The sequence below is a fragment of the Cervus canadensis genome, chromosome 1 (assembly GCF_019320065.1).
Source record: "Cervus canadensis isolate Bull #8, Minnesota chromosome 1, ASM1932006v1, whole genome shotgun sequence".
Classification (NCBI taxonomy): domain Eukaryota; kingdom Metazoa; phylum Chordata; class Mammalia; order Artiodactyla; family Cervidae; genus Cervus; species Cervus canadensis.
The window spans coordinates 86570004-86593464 of NC_057386.1; the positions used below are offsets into that span (position 1 = coordinate 86570004).

Genomic DNA, 23461 nt, shown 5'->3' on the forward strand with positions numbered 1-23461 from the left:
CTTATTGCTACACAGCTAACTATATAGACAACAGCTGTGTTCTTTCTTCAAAGACCCACGTACTTATTTTCTGGAGATTACCAAATTCACACCCAGAAATCCTCCATCCGTACAACTCTGGAGGTAGATGCTGAAGACGCCAGCCTGGATTCTGCTCCCAGACGCAGACACCTAAGTACTTTCGAACCATCCGCTTTGGCGAATGGGTTCTTCCAGATCAAAAGTGCTTGGCAACAAAGATACTGGGGCACTTAAAATATGTATTTAATCACCTACCTATGTTTACTTTTTTTTTTTCTTTTTGAAGGAATAAAAAGAAAAAAAAAAAAAAACTTGTGTGACTCCCTCCCTCCGAAGACACAGGCCCACCAGCGCATCCGCGGCCACACAGGTGGCTCAGCCCGCTGTCATCCAAGTTCCCACAGCCCCGCCCGTCTCTCGACAAACAGCCAATAATATGAGAGAACGCCAGAAAGCGCGATGACGTAGGCGCTGACGCCCGCGTGATGACGCAGGCGGCGTCACCGTCTCCAAGGAGCGGTCTGGGGCACCGGTTTCAAAGTCGCAGGGCGGGCCGAGTGGACTTCCGCTGCTGGACCCGGGCTTCTCGGTCTTCCTGGCGTCGTTCCCCGCCCCTCCAAGGATGCCGCCCCCCGGCTGCCCGCCAGCTCTCTCGGCGCTCTCCTGAGTGGCCCGACACGACCCCGAGTGACCCGCGGGACGTCCAATATATCCAGCCGCGTCCCTGGTCCTGTTTGGCTGGGATTCGGGTGAACGTGAAACAATTCACTTGGCGGGTCCGCAGCAAACCTGAAATTTGGTGTCTCGCTTGAGCGAGGGACTGGGCTGGGACTCGGGAGAAGGAGGCGCGGCGGGGCTGTTGACGCCGCGTGAGTAGGATGCTGATCACACCGCTCGAGCGCTAGACAGCCTCCGGAGCTTTGCCTTAGTTCTGCTTTCCCGCACTGCGAGCTTTGTGTTTTTTTGAGAACAGTTAAAGGTGGTGAAAGCTCCAAACAAATTGCATCCAAATGGCCACAGAGATCGACTTTCTGCGAGATCAAAGTAAGCTCCACATTCCTTTATTGAGAATTCTCATGTGTAATGTTTAATGTCGTCATCGTTGACTAATACTATCTGAATGCCTGTTGGGTACGTGGTAATTTGTAAAAACTTAAAAGAAGTTAAGTTGCAGAAAAAGCTTGATGGTATATATGAGGATACGCATACATTAAGCAGGAGCGTTTGGAAAATACTTAAGCCTACGAGGGACTCTGCTAGATGCATGTTTGTTATGCTCCTCACATGCTCTGGAGGAATTAGAGGGCTAATTGCCAGGAAGAGTTTCTAAGTCTGCAGTTAGAACCTGGAGGCACAGCTCTGGCCATTTGTTCAAAAGATATTTATGGAGCTCCTCCTGTTTCTATTATGTGCCAGGCACTAGACAGGCATAGCTGCTATGAAGATAAGGAGGACTGTTCAACCCTCCAATAATTTAATTTGAGGAGGGAAGTATATGATTTCTATAAATACACTGAAGTAGCAGCAACCGTCAACTCTTTTGCCTCAGGTTTCTCACAGGGTTGGTCGAATGATTAAGCGGCCGTTAAAATATGGGCAGGATTTAGAACAGTATCTGACGTAGTGCTAACAAATATTAACTATTACAGGGTTATAATTTACTGTGGTTAAGGAAGGTACTATTTGGGCTGAGACTTAAAGTAAAATATAAATTTACGAGATAAAAAACTGTGTGGTTGAGAACAATATTTACAACATTGGAGGGATTAGGAATATGCTTTGTTAAAAACTTTGAAGACGGTTAGTTTGAATGAAATTTGATGTATACAGGGAAATGGCAAGTAGAGCTGAAAGGGAAGAATTTGGCCAGATGGCAAAGGGCCTTTTCTGCTGTGTTTTCAGGAGTTGGAATCATTGTACAGGTTATAGGAATCACTGAAAGGAATCCAATTGAGAGTAACTCGATCAGTTTGTGATTTATTTGAAAAACCCAGCTGGCTGTTATGAGGAACATGCATTACAGCAAGTGCAGTCAGGTGATTGTTGTTATCATCCAGGTAAGAAGTGAACTGAGGTAGGTATAGTGAGATTGGAGATGAAAGGATTTGGAAGAAAAGTATAGGGCAGCTAAGGTTTTTGGCTTGCTTGAGCAGCAGGGAAAATGGGGGGGGAAATGGTACATTCCATTTTGGAAACACCATAGGCCAGTGATTGAGAACTCTGCCTCTGGATTCAGTCTGTCTATACTCTATTAGCTCTATCTCTTTTGTATGTCTTTGACCTTGGGCAAGTTACTGAGCTTCTTTGTGCCTCAGTTTTCTTACTTGTAAAATGGGTATAATAGCACATGGTGGTGTTCTGAAGGTTAAATGAGATGATGCAAATAAAGCACTTAGCATGGTGTCTAGCACATTTTAGGTGCACACTTTATATTATCTAAAATCATTAATGACGTGTATGACACCAAAACATTACCATTGTTTGTTAGGTTTGATGTGAGAATATCCTTCACTCCATAAAGAGGACTAGCTCACCACCATCTGGGTTGTGTGGGACAAGAATTGGTGTTGAAAAGTTTGGTTGGGGTGGGAGAGTTCCTGAGACACTCATAAACTATGTTTTAGAGGAATGCACCAGCCAGAATTCTCAAATAAAACTGAAGTCCAAATACCAGAGAGAACGATAGAAGCCATGGTAAATTATTTCTTGAAAACTGAATGGTAGTTCACCAGAAGAGAAGTGCGTGGAAGAAGGGAATTTCCAGAGGGACCAAAAGAAGCAGAGGCTTGAAATAACTACTTATTCAGGAAATTGGAGCATGGAATAGTAAGGTTTGCAGGAAGAGATGAAAATGAGTGTTGGATGTCTATAAATCTCCCCTTTTTTCCTTTAGACCTCATATGCCAGTTATAATTGGTGGGTGACCGGATTAGTTGATTAGCTAAACACCACATCAGGTAAATACAGAAAGCTTACCCTTCTCCCATCTACCTCTGACCTTCTCTTCATTGACTTCTATTGATTTTGAGCCTCCTTTAATTTGTTATAGCATACTTGCAGTACACCATTCGTCCACCTCCGTCTAAGAATGCAGGTCTGATAGTCCTTAGGGACCTGTTCAAAGACGGACATGTATATCAAGCTAAGGAGTGAAGAGTTTATTCACCAGTGGGGATGGAGTCTTTTTTTTTTTTTTCCATTCTCTTAGGAGTGTCTTTCATAGAGCAGAAGTTTTTAATTTTTATGAAGTTCATTTCATCAGTTTGTTCTTTTATGGATGTGTCATATATAAAAACTTGGGCTTCCCAGGTGGCACAATGGTAAAGAATCCACCTGCCAAAGCAGCAGATGCAAGAGACGTGGGTTCAATCCCTGGAATAGAGAAGATCATTTGGAGTAGGAAAGGGCAACCCACTCCAGTATTCTTGCCTGGAAAATTCCCTGGACAGAGGAGCCTGGTGGACTAGTCCATGGAGTTGCACGAAGTTGGTCACAATTGAGTGACTGAGTGTACACACATATCTAAAGATCTTTGCCTTACTCAAGGCTGCAAAGATTCTCTTCTATGTAGTCTTCTAGAATTTTTAAATTTCATAGATTTTAAAATCTATGAAGCATTTTGAGTTAAATTTTGTACAAGGTATGAGACAAGGGTCAAGGTTCACTTTTTTTACATATGGATGCACAGTCGAAAAGACGATCCTTTCTCTATTAAATTACCTTTGCATCTTTGTTAGAAAGTCAGTTCAACATATTTGTGTAGATCCACTTCTGTTCCATTGATCTATGCAGAAACCAATGTCCTGTTTTATTACAGTTTTATAATAAATCAGTGTGGCCTTTCAGATTTGTTTTGAAAAGAACTGTGAAAACAGTTGTTTTGACTATCATAGGTCCTTTGCACTTCCATATACGTTTTAGGATCAGCTTGTCCTGCAAAAAAAAAGGATGCTGGATTTTGATAGGCATTGTATGACTCTCTCGATTTATGTGTTTAGAATTCACTTAATGATACTGAGTCCCCTGACTAATGAAAAAAAAATCTCTCAACTGATATCTCTTCTTTAATTTTTCTCAGCAATATTTTATAGTTTTTAGTATATAGGCTTTGCACATATTTGGTCAGATTTATAACAGTAAACTGTTATTCGTTTACTTTCCATTTCTGATTTATCATTTCTAGTGTATGGAAATACTTTGTATTTGTGTACTTTACCCTGTCAGCTTTCTAAACTCACTTATTAGTTCCAGTAGGTTTAATGTAGAGTCTTTCAGATTTTCTACATTGACAGTCTTTTCATCTGTAAATAGACTGTTTCACTTTTTCCTTTCCACTTTGGAATGCCTTTCATTTTCTTGCCTTATTCTACTTACTGGAACCCCCAGTACAGTGTTGAGCCAAAGTGGTTGGAGTAGACATCCTTGTATTGTTCTTGATTTTAGGAGAAAATATCTGTTTTTCAAAATTAAATATGATACTAGCTGTAGTTTTTCCATAGATGACCTTACTAGGTTGAGGATACTAATTTCTGTTCCTAGTTTTCTGAGAGTATTTTTTAAATCAGAATGAATATTGGATTATTTTTTCCAAATGCTTTTTCTACATTTTTTTGAGATGATCAGGTTTTCTTTTTCATTTTTAGTTTTTTAATAGTGAGATTTATATAGATCACTTTTCAAATGTTAAACTTGCCATTTTCGAATAAACTCCTCTTGGTCATAATGTATTATCTTTTTAACATACCATTTAATTTTGATTATCTTAAATGTCTGTTTAAAATTTTAATGTCTGTGTTCATAAACCCTTTGTAAAAATTTTTTTTCCCTAATGTCTTTGTCTCGTTTGGTGTCAAGATATGCTGGCCTCAGAATTACTTAGAAAGTATTTTGTCCTCTTCAGGTTTCTGGAAGATGTTTGTGTAGAATTGATATTTCTTCCTTAAATGTTTGGTAGAATTTACTAGTGAAGACAGTTCAACCTAGAGCTTTCTTTGTGGAAGATTTAAACTGTAAATTCAGTTCCTTTAATAGGTAAGAAGTTAGTCAGTACTTTGTTTACCCAAGACATACCCTTCGCAGATCTCATGTACATATGGAGTTCTCTCTGCGGCTTTCTCTCCTGTTCTTTGTCCTGCCAATTCTAGTTTACTTGGTTTCCACTGAGTCTCAGCTTCATCTCCTTAAATCAGAGAATCTGCTGCTCTTTGCCTGCAGTTTCCCTCCCTGTTTTCTGGCGTGAAATGTCGCTCCGGTCACTAGGCTGGGGCAGGCATAGTGCTCACTGCATTTGTTTCATGTCTGTCATTATCATTACCTGATTTCTTGCACCTGACAAACCACTGTTTTGTCTTTTTGGTGTGTCAGGTGGAAAAATGGACCATGTTAACTTTATCTTGAGCATGAGCAGAAGTCCTATTCAATTTGCCCTACTTTTTAATATTAAACACAAATACCTTATTCCCACTATAACTGTTCTTTGACCTCATCAAGACCTGTATTCTTTGAACCCTTCATTTTCTTTCATTTCCTTAACTCTTTTGCAGCTTTTTTTTTTTTTCCTTATACAGCCTATAACAGTTTCCCCATTGATTCATCCGCTCTTTTGTTATTAATCTTAATGTGACCATGCCCCTGCTTTTCTGGAGCACATACTCAATGACACCTTTTCCATAGCTTGCTTTTACAGCTCTCATACCCATCTGTTCAGTAGCCATAGATAAAAACCTCCTGGATAAATGCCACCACAGTTTCTAGTCTAACTCATGACTAGTGAGTAATTGGGCTGGGATTTGAACCCAGGCAGTCTAGCTTGAACCCAGTGTTTTATGTTCTTTTCTATCTGGCAAAGACACTTGCTTGAATGAAAAATTATAGGCCTGTTTCCCTTATGCACACAGAAACTAAAATCCTAAATAAAATATTAATAAATTGAATCCATCAATGATCTATGTGGAAGAGCTGAGAATAGCCAAAAGAGTTCTAAAGAACATCAAGGTGGGAAATTTTATTTTATCAACTATTAAGACTTATTATAAAAATCCAGTTATTAAATCCAACTCTTTGCAACCCCATGGACTATAGACAGCCAGGCCCCTCTGTCCATGGGATTTTCCAGGCAAGAATACTGGAGTGGGTTGCCATTTCCTTCTCCAGGGGATCTTCCTATCCAGGAATCAAACTTGCGTCTCCTGCATTGACAGGTGTATTGTTTACCACTGAGCCACCTGAGAAGCCCCTATTATACTGTTAGATAGATAAATACATAGATCAGCTAGCACAGAAACAGATGCATACATCCACAAACACTTGTTGTCTGAAAGAACAGGCAATACAGATCAGTGGGAGAGGGATAGGCTGTTGAACAAATGGTGCTAGGATAGTTGGCTATCTAAATGGGAAAGAAAAAATAATATCTCTCGCACACCATATTAAAAAATTATTGGTTTAAGGAATACATTCTCTTTAAACTTTCAGAAAAAAAGTTAAGAGGGTGTCTTTATGATCTCAGGATCGTAGACTTCTTCAGCAAACATTTTTGACTGAAAGGAAAATATATATGATTAGACTGCATTAGAAGTAAAACCTTGGATATCACAAGAAATATCATCAATATCATGACTGCCTCAGCCACAGGGAGGGAGAATATATTTAAAATAAATATAATGAAGAGTTGATTACCATCCACAATTTAAAAAGGTCTTTCATGAACAAAAATCCATTCACGCTAATAGAAAAATGGTAAAGAATAGGACAGATTATTTACAAAAAATAAAACCTGATGAGGTACTAAAAATACGAAAATGTCAATCTCATCAGTAATCCAGAAAATGCAAACTAGAAAGTGAAACAAGTGCTTGTTGAATGAAGGAAATGGTAGATTCACATTACAGTAAAATTTCCTCCAGTTTAAAGCAGTCTATGAAGACTGTTTTCCCTCATTGATACATAATTGACTTCTTAACCTATTTTACTTCCTGAGATGTCAGATTTGGTATTTTTTCTTACTTAAAACCTTATAAAAAAGTAGTAGCTTGTATTACTACTGGAGACCAGACCCTAATTTTAGTGCCATGTGTCAGGTAACTCTTAAAAACTCTGAGGAGAACAATAAAAAGGAATAATTCTTTTTAAACTTAATAAAAGTTAAAAATGGTTTAAATTGTTAATACTTTGTAATTACTTATTCCTTTATCAGAATAATGTCTTATGCGTGTGCATGCTCATTTGTGTCCTATACTATGCAGCTCCATGGACTGTAGCCCACAAGACTCCTCTGTCCATGGAATTCTTCAGGCAAGAATACTGGAGTGGGTTGCCATTTTCTTTTCCAACATACGTGTCATGTTTCTTCACTAAATTATGTATGCTTTCGAGGAAGGAACTATTATCTGAAGTTAACAGTGTAGAATGTGTACATTTTGTGTGTGTACTTTATATATATATATTAATTTATATATAGTTAATATGTGTGTGCATATATATGTATATTTGCTTTTGTGTAACATGCAAGAAAGTAGAGAAAACAAATATAAAGCTTAGAGGATTATTACAAAGCTCAAAACTCATATAATCATAACCCAGGCCAAAAAACAGAACATTGCTAGCACCCCAGATGACCACTTGTGATTATACCCATTTCCTGCTCCCCAAAGATGAAGATACTATCTGTAATTTTACACTGTAAAAACGTTTTGCTTGTGATTGAAATTTATGTAAATGGAGTCATAAACTATGTTTCCTTCTGCGTTTGGTGTCTTTCGTTTAATATTATGTTTTTGAGATTTCTTCATATGCTTCCATGTAGATGTAGTATACTCATTTTCATTACTGTAGAATATTATAGTTTATAAATTTATCATTTTTATCCATTCTTTTGATAGATAGTTGCAGAGATTTCCAGTTTGGGGGCCATTGAGAATAATGCTGTTATCAATGTTTTCTGTCATATGTTAAGAACTGACTTATTGGAAAATACCCTGATGTTGGGAAAGATTGAGGGCAGGAGGAGAAGGGGATGACAGAGGATGAGATAGTTGGAGGACATCACTGACTCGATGGACATGAGTTAGAGTAAGCTCTGAGAGTTGGTGATGGGCAGGGAAGCCTGTTGTGCTGCAGTTCACAGGGTCACAAAGAGTGGGACACGATTGAGCAACTGAACTTGGGTAGTATAGTCGTTTTTACAGTACTGAGCCTTCTAATCTAAGAACATGGTATATCTCTCTGTCAACTCGAATCAGTCTTTGAGTTCTTTCATCATTCTTACAGTTTTTTGAGGACAGATCTTTTACCTCCTTAGGTAGATTTATTCCTAGGTATTTTATTCTTTCACTGCAGTGATAATTGGGATTATTTCCTTAATTTCTGTTTTTGATCTTTTGTTATTAGTGTACAGGAATGCGAGAGATTTCTGTGCATTAATTTTGTATTCAGTTTTACCAAATTCATTGATTAGCTCTAGTGGTTTTCTAGTGGCATCTTTAGGATTTTCTGTGTATTGTATCATGTCATCTGGAAACAGTGACAGTTTTTCTTCCTAGATCTTCATTTCACATAGAATTGATTTTTATGAATAATGGTTTGTTCTTTTCCACCAGCATATCCAGCTGACCTGGAACCACTGACAAAGAAATTGTGCTCCCCTCTTTATTGCTCTGACGCGCCCTTTGATCACAGCTCAAGTGCTCATATGTGTATGGTTATATTTCTGGATCTTGTATTCTCTTTCATAGGTTAGTTTTGTTTATATAACTATCACACAGTCTAAATGCCAAACTTTTTAATAAATCTTGATCTCTGGTTGAACAAGTCCTCCCTCCTTGTTCTTCTTTCACAAAATATTGTTTTTCTCATTGCATTTCCACCTATATTTTTATTTTTTATGTTTTTTATGGGTAGGGCATCATGTTATTTTAATTTGCTTTTCCCTAATGCACAATGCTTATTGTTTTCCAGTAATTCCCTAATGTTGATCAACTAATACATGCTTATTTCCCATCTCTATATATTATTCTAAAAGATGGCTACACATAGTCCTATTTATTTTAATTTGGAGTGTCTGTTTTCTAACTGTGGATTTTTTTCTGGTTTTTGAGTACTTTGCATGCAAACCATTCTCCGGTTATGTGCTTTGAAAAGGTATTCTCGTAGTCAGAGGTTTGTCTTTCCATTCCTTAAACATTGTCCTTCACAGAGTAAGCAGTTTACATTTAATAAAGTCCATATGAGAATATTTTTTTTCTTTCGTGGGTTGTGCTGCTTGTGTTGTATATGAAAATGAATTGTCAAAGTATAACTTATGTAGATTTTCTAAGTTTTCCACTATAATTTTGGTAGTTTCATATTTTGTATTTAAGACAATGAAGGATTTTTAATGAATTTCTAAGATGCAGAGTTTGTGTCTTTACTTTCTTATGGTCCTCCGTTTGTATCCTCCTCATTTGTTGATGATGACTAAAGACTTAAAAGTCTATATTTTCTGTGTTAATGTGCTTTTTACTCCTTTGACCAGGGTCAAGTTGTCTGAGTTTGCATGGGTATACTAGTGGGCTGTCTATTCTGTCCCATTTATCTTTGTTTTTATTTGTTTAAAATACGATACTCTCTTGATTATTTTAGCTTTCTAGAAAATCTTGAAATCGAAAAGTGTGAGTTCATCAAATTCATCAGTATTGTCTTGACTGCTCAATGTAGTGTTTAAATCAAGTTTGTCCATATCTACAAAATAACTTGCTGAGATTTTTATTGGGATTCTATTGGTCTTTAAATCAATTTAAGAGGAATTGACATGTAAATGTTGTGGGTTTTGGTGATTAACAAGGAATATATCTCAATTGATTTTTTTTTATTGCTTTCAAGAATGCTTCATATCTTTTTTCTTTAAAAGAAAATTGTTCAATTTATTGAAAAAATGAAAGACCAGTCCATCCATTTTCCTCTGCCTCCCTCTACCCCCACCCTCCACTTCTTATAATCACCAGTCTGTTCCCTGTATCTGTGAGCTGGTTTCTTTCTTTTCATTTAATATTTGTCTTTCTTATTTATTTAACTTCATAATACTCTGAAGATCCATTCATATTGTCACAAATGGCAAGGCTGCTTTCTTTTTTATGGCTAAGCAGTATTCCATTGTATGTATACCACAATTTCTTTATCCAACAATCGAAATTTAGGTTGTTTCCGTATCTTGGCTATTGTAAATAATGCTGCAGTGAACACGTGGTGCGTATCTTTCCAAATTACTGTTTTCATTTTCTTTAGATAAATACTCAGAAATGGAATTGCTGGGTCATACTGTAGTTCTACTTTTAATTTTTTGAGGAACTAAAACCTCCAGACCTTCAAAGTAGTTGTACCAATTTACATTTACATTTCTACCAATAATACACATCTCCACATCTTCACCAACACTTGTTATTTCTTGTTTTTGTTTTTGTTTTATAATAGCCATTCTAGTGGGAATGAGGTGATGTCTTATTGTGGTTTAATTTACATTTTCTTGATGGTTAGTGATGTTGAATATCTTTTCATGTCTGTTGGTCATCTGTTTGCTTTGGGAAAATGTCTATTCAGGTCTTCTACCCATTTTTTAATTCAATTTTGTCTTTTTTTTTTGGCTATTGATTTGTGTGAGGTTGTTTGTATATTTTGGATATGTTCTCATTATCAGGTATATGATTTGCAGTTATTTTCTCTCATTGATTAGGCTGCCTTTTCATTTTATTGATAGCTTTCTTTGCTATGCAGGTGCTTTTTCCTAAGAAGTTTCAAATGAAACTGCATTTTCACAATGATTGAGTTCAGAATACTTTTCAATTTGTTCTGTCATCCATCCTGAGACCAATAGGTTATTGAAAAGTAATTTCTTACATAACGGAGATTTTTCCGATAGTTTTTGTCTCTCGATTCTGGCCTAATTTTGCTATTATCAGGTAATGTACTCTCTTTGGCTTTGCGGGGGAGCAAAAATAAGTTTCCTGTACCCTTGTAGATTGTTGTCTGTGACTGCCTGTTGTAAAAGACAGATAATAGGAGAAAACAAACAAGTTTAATAACGTGTTTACCTTCTGTATACATTAGTGACCCAGAAAAACAGAAAGACTCCTTTAAATACCAAAGCTACAGTGTTAAATAACATCTTCAGATAAAGACAAAAGAAGATATTGGAAAAGAGGGTGAGCGGTTACAAGAAGTTACCAAGAAAAGCACAGTAAACAAGAGTAAAATTGTTATGCAGATTTAAGTCATTACCTTGGGCTTCTCCAGTGGCTCAGATGGTGAAGAATCTGCCTGCAGTGCAGAAGACCTGGAGTCGATCCCTGGGTAGGGAAGACACCCCTGGGGAAGGGAATGGCCACTCACTCCAGTGTTCTTGCCTGGAGAATTCCATGGATAGAGGAACCTGTCAGGCTGCAGTCTATAGGGTCACAAAGAATCGGACACAACTGAGCGACTAACACTTTCCGGGCTTCCCTCTGGCTCAGACAGTGAACAATCTACTCACCATGCATGAGAACCGGGTTTGACCCCTGGGTTGGGAAGATCTCTTGAAGAAGGAAATGTCTGCCCACTCCAGTATTCTTGCCTGGAGAATTCCACATTCAGTAAAGAGCCTGTCAAACTGCAGTCCATAGGGTCACAAAGAATCGTACATGACTGAGAGATTAACACTTTCTCTTTCTGGTAAAAAGAGGGGGACGTGCTTACAAATGGAGTTTTTCCTCATAAATGTGAATATCTTTAACAAAAGGGTAACTTCTACTCAATTTTTCAAAGCTTTTCCTATTCTGTTTCTTAAGAATTATCAGCCTAAAATACTTCTTATACCAAAGAGATGTATTTTAGGGTGGTATATTCTCTTCGGCTTAAGTCTTTTGAAAGTTAAGATTTACTCTTATTTGAAATTTTAGTTTTTCTTCTTTTTTAAACTGAAGTCTAGTTGCAATATTATGTAAGTTATGGGTGTACATTATAGTGATTTGCAATTTTTAAAGGTTATATTCTGTTTACAAAGTATTGACTATATTCTCCATGTTATACAATATATTCTTGTAGCTTTTTTGTACCTAAGGCTTTATACCTCTTACTCCCCTACCCAGTATTGCCTCCCCCTCTTCTCACTGGTAACCACAAATTTGTTCTCTATATCTGTGAGTCTGCTTCTATTAGATTATATTCACTCATTTGTTGTATGTTTTAGATTCCACATGTAAGTGATATCATACAACAGTTGTCTTCTGACTTATTTCACTTTGCATAATAATCTCCAATTCCATCCATATTGCTGCAGATGACAAAATTGCTCTCTTTTTATGGCAGAGTTGTATTCTATCTTCTTTATCTATTCACCCATTAATAGACACTTAGGTTGTTTCTCTATATCTTGGCAATTGCAAATAATGCATGTTATGAATATTGGGGTGCATGTATGTTTTCAAATTAGTGTTTTTGTTTTTTATGGATATGCACCCCCAGGAGTGGAATTGCTGGGTCACACAGTAGTTCTATTTTTAGTTTTTTGAGAAGCCTTTATACTGTTTTTTTTTTTCCTTTTTTCTTTTTACAGTGACTGCAACAATTTAACATTCTCACCAACAGGGTAAGAGGGCTTTCTTTTCTCCACATCCTCATCAACATTTGTTATCTGCATTCTTTTTGATGATAATCATTCTGACAGGTGTGAGGTGATCTCAGTGTGGTTTTGATTTGCATTCACTGATAATTAGTGATGTTGAGCATCTTTTTATGTGCCTATTGGCCATCTACATTTCCTCTTTGGAAAAAACATGTGTTCGTTATTTAAGCCCACTTTTTAATCACGTTGTTTTTTGATGTTGAGTTGTTTGAGCTGTCATACATGTTGGATATTAATCCCTTAATAGTCATATGATTTGTAAATATTATCTCCCACCTCGTTGATTGTCTTTTCATTTTTGCCCTTGCTGGGCAAAAGCTTTTAAGTTCAGTAAGGTCTCATTAATTTATTTTTGGTTTTATTTCCTTGCCTTAGCAGACATATCCAAAACAATATCTCTTCAGTTTATGTCAACTGTGTTCTGACTTTGATCTCCTTTAGAAGTTTTATGGCTCCCAGTCTTACATTTAGGTCTTTAATCCGTTTTGAGTTTATTTTTGTATATGGTGTCAAGAGATGTTCTAATTTTGTTCTTTTACATGTAGCTTTCGAGTTTTCCCAGCACCATTTATTGAAGCAACTGTCTCTTCTCTCTCGTGTAGTCTTACCTCCTTTGTCCTAGGTTAATTGAACGTAAGAGGATGAGTTTACTTCTGGGCTCTCCATCCTGTCGAGTTGCTCTGTCATCTGCTTTTGTGTAGCACGCTATTGTAACTTTGTAGTATAGTCTGAAGTCAGGGATCATGATTCCTTACCTCTGTTCTTCTTTGTCAAGATTGTTTTGGCTAGTCAGAATCTTTTGTGTTTCCATGCAAATTTTAAAATTATTTGTTCTAGGCCTATGAAGAATGCCACTGGCCTTTTGATAGGGATTGCATTGAATCTGTAGATTGTCTTGAGTAGTATGGTGATTTTAATAATATTGACTCTTCCAATCCAGCTTCATAGTATATCTTTCTGTATATTCATGTCTTCAGTTTCTTTCCTCAGTGTCATATAGTTTTTAGGATACAGGTTTTTTTCTTTATTCCTACTTTATTATTTTTGATATAATGGTCAGTAGTTCAGTCACTCAGTCATGTACAACTCTTTGCAACCCCATGGACAGCAGCACACCAGGCCTCCCTGTCCATCACTAACTTCCAGAGTTTACTCAAACTCATGTCCATTGAGTCAGTGATGCCATCCAACTATCTCATCCTCTGTTGTCCCCTTCTCCTCCCGCCATCAATCTTTCCCAGCATCAGGGTCTTCTCCAGTGAGTCAGTTCTTATTTATCAGGTGGCCAAAGTGTTGGAGTTTCAGCTTCAGCATCAGTCCTTCCAATGAATATTCAGGACTGATTTCCTTTAGGATGGACTGGTTGGATCTCCTTGCAATCCAAAGGAGTCTCAAAAGTCGTCTTCAACACCACAGTTCAAAAACATCAATTCTTTGGCACTCAGCTTTCTTTATAGTCCAGCTCTCACATCTGTACATGACTACTGGAAAAACCATAACTTTGACTAGACGGACCTTTGTTGGCAAAGTAATGTCTCTGCTTTTAAATATGCTGTCTAGGTTGGTCATAACTTTTCTTCCCAGGAGCAAGTGTCTCAATTTCATGGTGGCAGTCACCATCTGCAGTGATTTTGGAGCCCCCCAAAAATTAAGTCTGCCACCGTTTCCCCATCTGTTTGTCATGAAATGATGGGACCGGATGCCATGATCTTAGTTTTCTGAATGTTGATTTTTAAGCCAGCTTTTTCACTCTCCTCTTTCACTTTCATCAAGAGGCTCGTTAGTTCTTCTTCACTTTCTGCCATAAGGGTGGTATCATCTGCATATCTGAGGTTATTGATATTTCTCCAGGCAATCCTGATTCCAGCTTGTGCATCTTCCAGCCCAGCGTTTCTCGTGATGTACTCTGCATGTAAGTTAAATAAGCAGGGTGACAATAACAGCCTTGACGTACTCCTTTTCCTTTTTGGAACCAGTCTGTTGTTCCATGTCCAGTTCTCACTGTTGCTTACTGACCCGCATACAGATATCTCAGGAGGTAGGTCAGGTGGTCTGGTATTCCTATCTCTTTAAGAATTTTCCAGAACTTGTTGTGGTCCACACAATCAAAGGCTTTGGCATAGTCAATAAAGCAGAAATAGAGGTTTTTCTGGAATTTTCTTGCTTTTTTGACGATCCAACGGATGTTGGCAATTTGATCTCTGGTTCCTAATGGTAAATGGGATTGTTTCCTTAATTTCTTTTTCTGATACTTTGTTTTTAGTGTATAGAAATGTAACAAATTTCTGTATATTACTTTTATATCTGGCAGCTTTACCAGATTCATCAATGAATCCTGGTAGTTTTCTGGTGGCATCTTTAGGATTTTCTATATATAGTATCATGTCATTTACAAACAGTGACAGTTTTATTACTTTTCCAATTTGGACTCCTGTTACTTATTTTTCTTCTCTGATTGCTATGGCCAGGACTTCCAAAACTATGTTAAATAAAAGTGGCAAGAATGCCTGATCTTAGAGGAAGTGCTGTAAGCTTTTCAATGTTGAATGTGATGTTAGCCATGGGTTTGCCATGTATGACCTTTATTGGGTTGAAGTATGTTTTCTGTATGGCTAGTTTTTGAGGATTTTTTATCGTAAATGGATGTTGAATTTTGTTGAAATGTTTTTCTACATCTATTGTGTTGATCACATGGTTTTTATTCTTCAGTTTGTTAATGTGGTGTATCACATTGATTTTTGTGGATATTGAAGTACCCTTGGGATGAATCCTACCTAAATATTCAAAAACTCGAGACTTACTCTTTCGTCAGCAAATTATCAGTTTTAAATGTTCCATGTGATCTTGAAAGAATGAGTTTTGTATATTTGTTGGGTGCTGTGTTCTGTTGTGGGGCTTCCCACATAGCACAGTGGTAAAGAATCAGCCTGCCAATGCAGGAGATGCAAGAGAGCTGGTTCAATCCCTGAGTCGGGAAGGAGGAGGAAATGGCAACCTACTCCAGTGTTCTTGTCTGGAAAATTCCGTGGACAGAGGAGCCTGGTGGGCTACAGTCCATGGAGTTGCAAAGAGTCAGACATGAGTGAGAGACAGAGCACACATATGCACACAGGTTCTATTGTGGGCTTCCTAGGTATTGTGGTAAAGAATCCTCCTTCCAGTCCTGGAAATGAGGGGATATGCACGTTCAATCCCTGGGCTGGGAAGATCCCCTGGAGGAGTAAATGGCAGCCCACTCCAGTATTCTTGCCTGGATAATCCCATGGACAGTGAAGCCTGGTAGGCTGCAGTCTGTGGGGTCAAAGGGTTGGATATGACTGAGTGATTGAGCGTGCATGCATGCATGTTCTATTGTGTATTGCTTTTCTTGCTTCAAATAAAAATATTACCTTGTAGTTTCCGAGAATCCTTGGCTCTTCTGGACCTTCTTTTCCATTGTGTCTTGCCTATTCCTGTTTAATTTGGATGCTTTGTCTTGCAGTTTCTCCTCTGTCCTGAAAGAGAATTTCAGCAGTTTTTAACTTCTAAAGAAGTATAGTTTAGCTTTATCTCTCCAACTCTTTTCACTTCTAGTAGCAGGAATGAAAAAATAAATGTGGAAAATACTTTTTCTTGACTTCTAAGAATCTGAAGAGCAAGCCCGGAGAGACTGAGAATTAAAACTTTCAGAATCAGAGAAATTTGTTCTTTATAGCTGTTCTTTTCCCCATTGATAGTAATTATTTGACTTAGGTGATAGTATATCTAAATTCTAAAATGATGTCTTCAGATTGATTTATTTTGAACAGCAGTGGAGACTAACAGTTTTGCGTTGGATATATCAAATAATATCTACTTTATTTCTGTCTTTCAAAGTTGAACATTACAAATTGGTTTTTCTTTTTGTTTCAGACCAAAGACTAAATGAAATGCTTAGGTGGTATCAAACGGAAAATATTTTGAAATATTCAACCATACAGGTATGTAAATTAAATTGGGGTCTAACAAATTAAGTTCAAATTTTGTTGTAAATATATCTGTATTTGACAAGTGTAGAATAAATGCTACTTAGGATTATTCCATGTGAAGTTGCCTATAGTACTTGAAAATTTTTCTTACAACTCTGATTCTTGTAAGGAAGCAAAATTGTTTTTGTTTAATGACTATAAATTCTTTGACCATAGAAATTGCCATTTTCCCCACCAGAGTTGGAGCTTACAATATATGTATATGGTGTTAAAATGTCAGAATTGTAAAATGAGAATTCATTAGACTTTTGAAACATCTTAAAATTGTTTTTAGGATACATCCAGTTTTAAACTTTAACTCTCAATTCTCATAAATTTAATAGAAGCATGAACTAACTCAGAATAAGAAATAATACATGGCATTATTTTAATTTTTTTCTTAGGTATACATTTTTATTTAAATATTGTATTAATTTTTTTTTGACCAATAAAATATACTTACTGGTACAGTCTGAGTTATAGGATATTAAAAGAAAAATAGCTCCTAGGTTAAATGGTTGCTGTGTACTGAATCAGTAAAGAAATATTTTGCTTTTGACATAAATAAATCTTATAATTAAAACTGCAATTGCTTTTAAGGTATTAAAAGGAAGTTTTTTTTTTTAAGATACTAGGTGATAGAAAATCTCATAATCCACTAGCCTCTAAATTTTGCTCAGATTCTTAGGTTCTTTTACTTCTGCTTGATGTCATATGGAAATATCCCTGAAGGGAGGATTCAAACAAAAGATTGATTTTAAAGCTTGAGTAAACCTCTGAGTATGGAATTGCACCCTATCTCCTGGAATCTGTGGCTGACTTGATTACAAAAGATGGTTTTACCAAATAAAATGTTGACTCTAGATAGCTCTTTATGTGCACCTGCACTGTGTACTGTTAAGTTTTTTTTGCTTGTTTTTGGCTGCACTGATCTTCATTGCTTTGCAAGGGCTTTCTCTAGTTGTGGTGAGCAGGAGCTACTCTTTGTTGCTATATGTGGTCTTTCATGGCAGTGTCTTCTCATTGCAAAGCACAGGCTTTAGACGTTTAAGCTTCAGTATTGTAGCATGTGGGCTCAGGAGTTGTGATGTGCGGGCCCTAGAGCTGGCAGCTTTCAGCAGTTGTGGCACATGGGCTTAGTTGCTTGTGCATCAGCAGGCAGATTTTGATCCACTGTGTCACCATGGAAGTCTACATATCCTGTGATTATAATTAATTAAAGCTGACAGTAACATACTAAGTAGGGACAAGTTTTCCCTTACTTAATAGAGTACTCGTTAGTGAAATTATGTAGCTCCTTTAATTCTTTGAAGGTGCATGTCCTTCTCTTGTTGGGGTCCTTTAATGGACCGGAACCTGGTGGTACGGAGTCGACGATAAGAAAGTAAAAGAGAGAAAGAGGTTGATATTTCCTGGTTTACGCAGAGGGCCAATAAAGCCCTTGACACAGGACTTGTATCACTCACGAAGGCACCAGGCGCCCTCTCTAGGGGGTGAAGGCATAAAGTGCCTTAGGGTCTTAGAAGCCCGGGCAGGAAAGTGAGCATGACAGGTCTCCATGCTCCAGAGAATCAGCCAGAAAAAGAGAGAGAGATAGAAACAAAAAAAGACCCGGGGACCTAAGCTCTGATGGAGCAAAGGTGCTTTAATGATTTTTCTATGAGTATATATAGGCTGTGGTACAAGAAACTTCTTTCGGGAATGATAGAGATCAGAAAACCAAACATACAACAACCGTTACCAAGGGAACAAGGGGTAATGTTAGTCACAAGGTCAGGAGACAATCCATATTTCAAGAAGGGGGAACGAGACTAAGCAGTTTTGTCCTAAAGAGAATGTTTACTAAAGGAGACCCAAGCCTGCCTCACACATGACCTCAGTCCCTGGGAGCAGCATGCTGTTCCGTTTGAAGAGGGACAAAGGACTCATGAGAGACCACACGTAGGAATCCTCCCGTCAAACATTCCCTGACACTCTTACATGTACTATTCTCGTCAGTCTTACAGTCAAATCTTGATTTTTATTTCTTATTTTTCATATTAGTATATTGTTACTGCCTAAGATTGCTTTGCACAGTATGCCTTCTCTTCAGAACATGTTGCTATCTCAAGACTCCAGTCCCCATGGGTCTTGCCTTTCACTACATACTTTGTATTAGTGAGTGGGAGTGATAGGGAGCTTCAGAGGGAGTTTAATTTGCTTTCTAGCATAAAGGTCCATATCCTTGGCCATATGCAGTGTACCTTTGGGGATTTTTCACCCCAGAAGCATTATTCTGGTTTCTGATAAAATACTCAGGAGGAGTTTTCTTTTGTAGTTATTGGTTTTTTTGTTTTGTTTTTGCTTTCTGTTTGTTTTGTAGTGAAGGGAGAGAGAGGTAGGAGTTAACTGTTCATTATCAAAGAGTAAATGGGACCCAGGTGCACTGGCTCAGATCTCGTCCCTGTAATTTTAGTTGTCACTACTAGCAACAGAAATTCTTCATAAATTTGTTTGCCCATTTTGTTCAGCTGCATTTCCCAAGTTTCTAGAATAATTTTTGTTATATACTCAATAAATATCTGTTGAATTAATGGAAGAACTATATCCTTCCTCTTCTTCCTTCCTACCTACTCTTCTTCCAACATTGTGTGAGCTCTGTTGCCAGATACAATGAAAGTAGAGATGTAAAAAGTCATGATCAGCTTGAGAAATATAAATAGTTCATGCTTTTTGTTCTATTTTTAAAGGTAAAAATCCTAGTGAACTGTCCTTTTTTCTCATACTAGGTACTGTAAAATTGCTAGGACTTGTGTTAATGGACATATTTTTGCAAAACCCTTTTTTCCAATATTGAAAAAACCTGCAGTAGTTTGATATTTCTTATATTTTAAGTTGGTACTTAAAGGATAATTTTTATAGGAACTGTATTATAAGTGATAGTTAAAATTCTTTTGTACTGTTACCACATAATGATCATTTAGACTTCTTTTGGATCAAAATAAGTTCTGTGAATTGCCTTAAGATTTTTTTATATAACATTGTTTCTTGAGAAAATACAGGATATAATACCTTTATAATAAATAGTAATACTTAAATTCTGTGGATTTAAATGGAAAGTCTTCCAGTGTCTTTATTAGCTTATATATTCAATATATTTGGTTCATAATACCTTCATAATTTATTCTTTAAAAAAACTTTTCCCTTATAATGTTATATAACTTTCTAAAGATATTATCATTTGTATTTGTACTGGAATTATGGTTGATTTACAGTGTTGCTAGTTTCAAATACAGCAAAATGATTCAGTTATACATAAACATACATCTATTCTTTTTCAGATTCCTATCCCATATAGGTTATTATGAGAGAGTGAGTAGAGTTCCCTGTGCTTTACAGTTGGTGCTTGTTGACTGCCTATGTACAGTACCATATATGTGTTAATCCCAAACTCCTAATTTATGCCTCTCACCACCTTTCCCGTTTGATAGCCATAAGTTGGGTTTTGACATCTGTTTCTCTTTTGTGAATAAGTTCATTTGTATTATCTTTTTAGATTCTGCATATAAGTTATATCATGTGATTTTTGTCTTTTCTGCATCTTGGTCACTTAGTATGATAATCTCTAGGTCCATCCATGTTGCTGCAAATGGCATTATTTCATTCTTTTTATTTTGAAGAACTAGTTAGCATTATTCAAAAACTGAAGAATCAGCTGCACTAGGAGGGGTTGTACAAAATAGATTTTTATGGATAGAAGGAGAGGAGGTGGCAAAAGGTATTAGCGAAGGAAAAGAAAGGATTGTTTCAGGCCAGGCTGTCTTCTAATGGGGGACTGACACTCCAGGGGCCTTTTTCATGCAGTTACTTCATTAGTACTGATTAGGAAATTTCAGGTGGACTGTTGTAAAGGTCACATCTCTGGGAGGGATTGAAACCGTCTTAGTTTTTGCTATGATGGGAAAGGGGGGAAGGAAATGATCTCATTTGGGGCTTGTTATTTCTTTTTTAACAGTGTGATGGTATTATTTTGCATTTCTCTGATGAATAGATATGTAGAGAATATTTTCATATGCTTTTTGGCCATCCGGATGTTCTCTTTACATGAGTTTGAGTAGCTCCGGGAGTTGGTGATGGACAGGGAAGCCTGGCGTGCTGCAGTCCATGGGGTCACGAAGAGTCAGACACGACTGAGCTGGACTCATGTTTTGTTTTGAGATGTTCCTTTTTAAATATTTTGCCCATTTAAGAAATTGGGTTATTTACCCTTTTTTAAAAAAATCATGATTGGAGTATAGTTGATTTTACAATGTTGTGTTCATTTCAAGTGTACAACAAGGTGAATGAGTTATGCATTCTTTATGAATGTGAAAGAGGAGAGTGAAAAAGCTGGCTTAAAACTCAGCTTTCAAAAAACCAAGATCATGGCATCTGGTCCCATCACTTCATGGCAAATAGATGGGGAAACAATGGAAACAGTGATAGACTTTTATCTTCTTGGGCTCCAAAATCACTGCAGATGGTGACTGCAGCCTTGAAATTAAAAGACGGTTACTCCTTGGAAGAAAAGCTATGACCAACCTAGACAGCATATTAAAAACCAGAGACATTACTTTACTGACCAAGGTCCATCTAATCAAAGCAAAGCTATGGTTTTTCCAGTAGTCATGTGGATGTGAGAGTTAGACCATAAAGAAAGCTGAGTGCTGAAGAATTGATGCTTGTGAACTGTGGTGTTGGAGAAGACTCTTCAGAGTCCCTTGGACTGCAAGGAGATCCAACCAGTTCATCCTAAAGGAGATCAGTCCTGAATATTTATTGGAAGGACTGATGCTGAAGCTGAAATGCCAATACTTTGGTATTGAAGGCAGGAGGAGAAGGGGATGACAGAGGATGAGATGATTGGATATTATGACTGACTCGATGGACATGAGTTTGAGCAAGCTCTGGGAGTTGGTGATGGACAGGGAAGCCTGGTGTGCTACAGTCAGTCCATGGGGTTGCAGAGTCGGACTTGACTGAGTGACTAAACTGAACTGAAATGTGGCTTATTGCTATTGTTTTTTAGATAGTGCAGTTCTAAACACTCCATGTGATGGATTACTCAGGTAAAACTGTGAAGAGTTGATTTGCCTCATCCCATAGTGAAGATAGAAAATCAGTAATTTAGGACTTTAAAGAGTCTGAATTTAGGAGTTCATCAATTTCTTAGGTCGTACTGCAGTCGCCTTTATTGATGAAAATCAACCTCCTCTTGATAAGAATGAAAGGTGTAAGAGTTTGCTGCAGCCCTCCAAAATGTGCAAGAACACCTTCACAAAATACTAATCAACCTATACTTTGTTTTCTTCCAAAGGATAGGGGAAAGGATGCTATTTACTCATTTGGTAACCTGTGATGATGATTAAAATCAGGAATACAAAATTAAACATTCAGAACTGTAATTACAATACTTAAAGAGTATGTAGTTATGTATGTAGTATGTCTTAGAGGAAGAAAAGTGTCCACAAAAGTAGTTTACCTGACACAGTCCAATATTATTGCCTCTCTTCGTTTGGTAAATCATCACCATCATCTCAGGAAGTTATCTTGGGATCAAAATAGATAGAAATTAATTATACAATATCCATTTTTCAAGATTTTTAGAATTCTGTAAATATTTCTTTTGTATAATTTGTTTAAATTTTGTTCAATTTGTTTAAATTTATTTTAGGGAATATAAAGTCTTATAAATACTTTTATAATAAGTCAATTTCAACCTTATTCTCCCAACCTGGTTTTTTTCTACTAGGTCTCTAATTAGGAAACAATGCAGTCTCTTATTCCTAAGGTTTTACTAGTAAGTAAGAAGGGGTTGGTGAATCTGTATTTTTATTTTCAAATATTTATCTTATGTTTTGATTTATTACTTTTATTTCAGAATGTTATGGCTTTTATCATTTATATTATTGAGTCATTTATTCTTACATTTGTATCTCCTTAGCAGCTATCCTTAGAAAATAGTTATGGAGCAGTGTCTTCACTGAATTCACATTAGTATATATTGAGCACCATCTTTATGTTAGGCACTGTGCCAGGGGTTTTAGCGATGTAAAGGTATATATAAAATAGCAATTTTAGAGGAACATAGAGACTTATAAATTGGAGAAGGAAATGGCAACCCACTCCAGTGTTCTTGCCTGAAGAATCCCAGTGATGGGGGAGCCTGGTGGGCTGCTGTCTATGGGGTCGCACAGAGTCGGACACGACTGAAGCGACTTAGTAGCAGCAGCAGCAAAGACATAAAAATACGGGATGAGAAATATTAAATAATTGGATAAAAGGCATAATATTTGAATCTTTTAAGAACTTTAAAACCATTTATTAGTAATAAGAGAAGACAAAAAAGGAGATCATGTATAGTTGGAGAGATCTGGGAGTTTCCTGGAGGACATGTAGTATATCTCAGGAGCACTGCTAAGTAGGTAGGATTTTGAAAGAACTTAAGTGGGGGGGCCAAAAGAGGGCGTGGTGAAGAACATTGTAGCTGGACCCACTGGCGTAATGAGTAGGCAAAGTGGGTGAGAAAATGAGAGTTATATTTAGGGACTAAAACATACTTCAGTTTCTGTAGTGTGTTTGGCATATGTGAAAGAAGTAATTGAAAATAAGGTTAGGAGGTGTAGATTGTTCCCACATTATAGAGGACCTTGAATGGTTAAGTTGAATAGTTTGGATTTAAATACTAGAAGATTATTAAATATTTTTTTTAGAAGAATGGCTTTCTGAGTAATCGGGAAGAAACTCATCACTAATTTATTTTGCATCTATTGCAAAAAAAAGCACCCATTCCAGTCCATTT

At 37.0% G+C, this 23461-nt stretch overlaps 1 protein-coding gene across 3 annotated transcripts in view; it reads left to right on the forward strand.

Annotated features, from left to right (window-relative positions):
- The first annotated feature begins 516 nt into the window (after positions 1 to 516).
- SCLT1 (sodium channel and clathrin linker 1) overlaps positions 517 to 23461 on the forward strand; it is a 223806-nt gene continuing 200861 nt past the window's right edge. For all 3 annotated transcript variants that reach the window (XM_043486393.1, XM_043486394.1, XM_043486392.1), the window contains exons 1-2: positions 517 to 1065; positions 16547 to 16614. In XM_043486393.1, the coding sequence (XP_043342328.1) occupies positions 1032 to 1065; positions 16547 to 16614 (102 nt within the window). In that variant the 5' untranslated portion in view covers positions 517 to 1031. The remainder of the gene's footprint in view (positions 1066 to 16546; positions 16615 to 23461) is intronic.